The sequence below is a fragment of the Octodon degus genome, unplaced genomic scaffold (genome assembly GCF_000260255.1).
Source record: "Octodon degus isolate 3935 unplaced genomic scaffold, OctDeg1.0 scaffold00027, whole genome shotgun sequence".
NCBI classification, from domain to species: Eukaryota; Metazoa; Chordata; class Mammalia; order Rodentia; family Octodontidae; genus Octodon; species Octodon degus.
In genome coordinates this window covers 16,445,656-16,447,026 of record NW_004524603.1, presented here as the reverse complement: position 1 = coordinate 16,447,026, position 1,371 = coordinate 16,445,656, and the positions used below count along the sequence as shown (strand labels likewise).

General features: G+C 40.8%; 1 protein-coding gene across 1 annotated transcript in view; it reads left to right on the top strand.

The window, feature by feature from the left end:
• Positions 1-1,371, top strand: part of LOC101563611 (putative RNA-binding protein Luc7-like 2) — a 93,809-nt gene that overhangs the window by 46,125 nt on the left and 46,313 nt on the right. Inside the window, 1 exon segment of the mRNA XM_004649005.2 lies at positions 1,260-1,368. Coding sequence (XP_004649062.1) covers positions 1,260-1,368 — 109 coding nt within the window.

Here is a 1,371-nt window from a genome sequence, read left to right as displayed (position 1 = left end):
TATTGTGTGTGTGTGGCCAGCTCAGGCCACCAGGGGGCGGGGCTGGCTGGCATGTGGTGCTGGGGGATCGAACCGTGGTCCCTGTGCTTTGCCAAGCTTGTTCCATGTAGGTGCTTTAGACCACTGAGCCATCTCGCCAGCCCCTGTGTCAGAAATTTTAAAAGGTTTTTAATGAGAAAAATCATATTGCCTTTTTAAAAAAAAATAAATAAATAAAGGTTCCATGAGTTTGTGTTTGCTTCGTAGAATATGAAGGTGGTAATTTTTTATAGCAGCATCTTTCTGGAATTATTTTTTGTTCTTTGCTTATTGGTAGAAGTCAAATTGCATTTGAGATTCATAGTTGAATCTGGCTTTTGTAATTGTTTTTGCTTCCATGATAGCATTTTTTTTAAAAAAGCATAAAGTGGGTATGGTGACATATACCTGTAATCCCAGCCCTTGGGAAGCTGAGACAGGAGGATCACCAGGAGTTTACATAGCCTAGATTACCATGGCAAGACCCTGTCCAACAGAAACAAAACAACTCATGAAAGCAAACAAACCCCAAAGTGTAGTTATTGGGAAGTTTTGTTGGGGTGCTTTTTTTTTTTTTTTTTTTGAGATAAGGTCTCACTATGTAGTCCAGGTTAGCCTTATATTTACCTTAAGTATTCCAGGTTGGCCTTGAACTCAAAGTGATCATCCTACATCAGCCTCCTTAGTGTTAGGACAAACGATATGTGCTGCCATGTCCAGCTGAAGTATAGTTTTTTTTTTGTCTTTTTGTTTTGGCAGAACTGGGGATCGAACTCAGCCCCTTGTGCTTGCCAGGGAAGCACTTATTCCACTGAGCCATCTCCCCAGCCCCATTTTTATTTTTATTTTTATTTTTATTTTGTGTGTGTGTGTGTGTGGCTCACTCAGCCCACCAGGGTGACTGGGCTGACTTGGCATGTGGTGCGCTAGGGATCAAACTGCAGTCCCTGTGCTTTGCCAAACAGGCACTTTAGACTGCTGAGCTAGCTCACTGGCCCCAAAGTAATAGTTTTTGAACAAAGACTTAATGTTTTGTTGGTATTGGAGACTGAGCTTAGGAGCTCCATTCCAACTCCTTTTTTATTTTTCATTGAGAAGGTCTGTTAGGTTGTCTAGGCTGTACTCCAATTTATAATCCTACTGTGTGTCCCAGAGTGCTGGAATATAGGCTTGACTTGAATAAAGATATGTCAGAATAAAGTTGATATTCTGGCAGTAATTTTTTGTTTTAAATTTTGTAGGCCATGGATCATCTGCAATCATTTATTGCAGATTGTGATCGAAGAACAGAAGTGGCTAAGAAAAGATTAGCAGAAACTCAAGAAGAGATTAGTGCTGAAGTGGCTGCAAAGG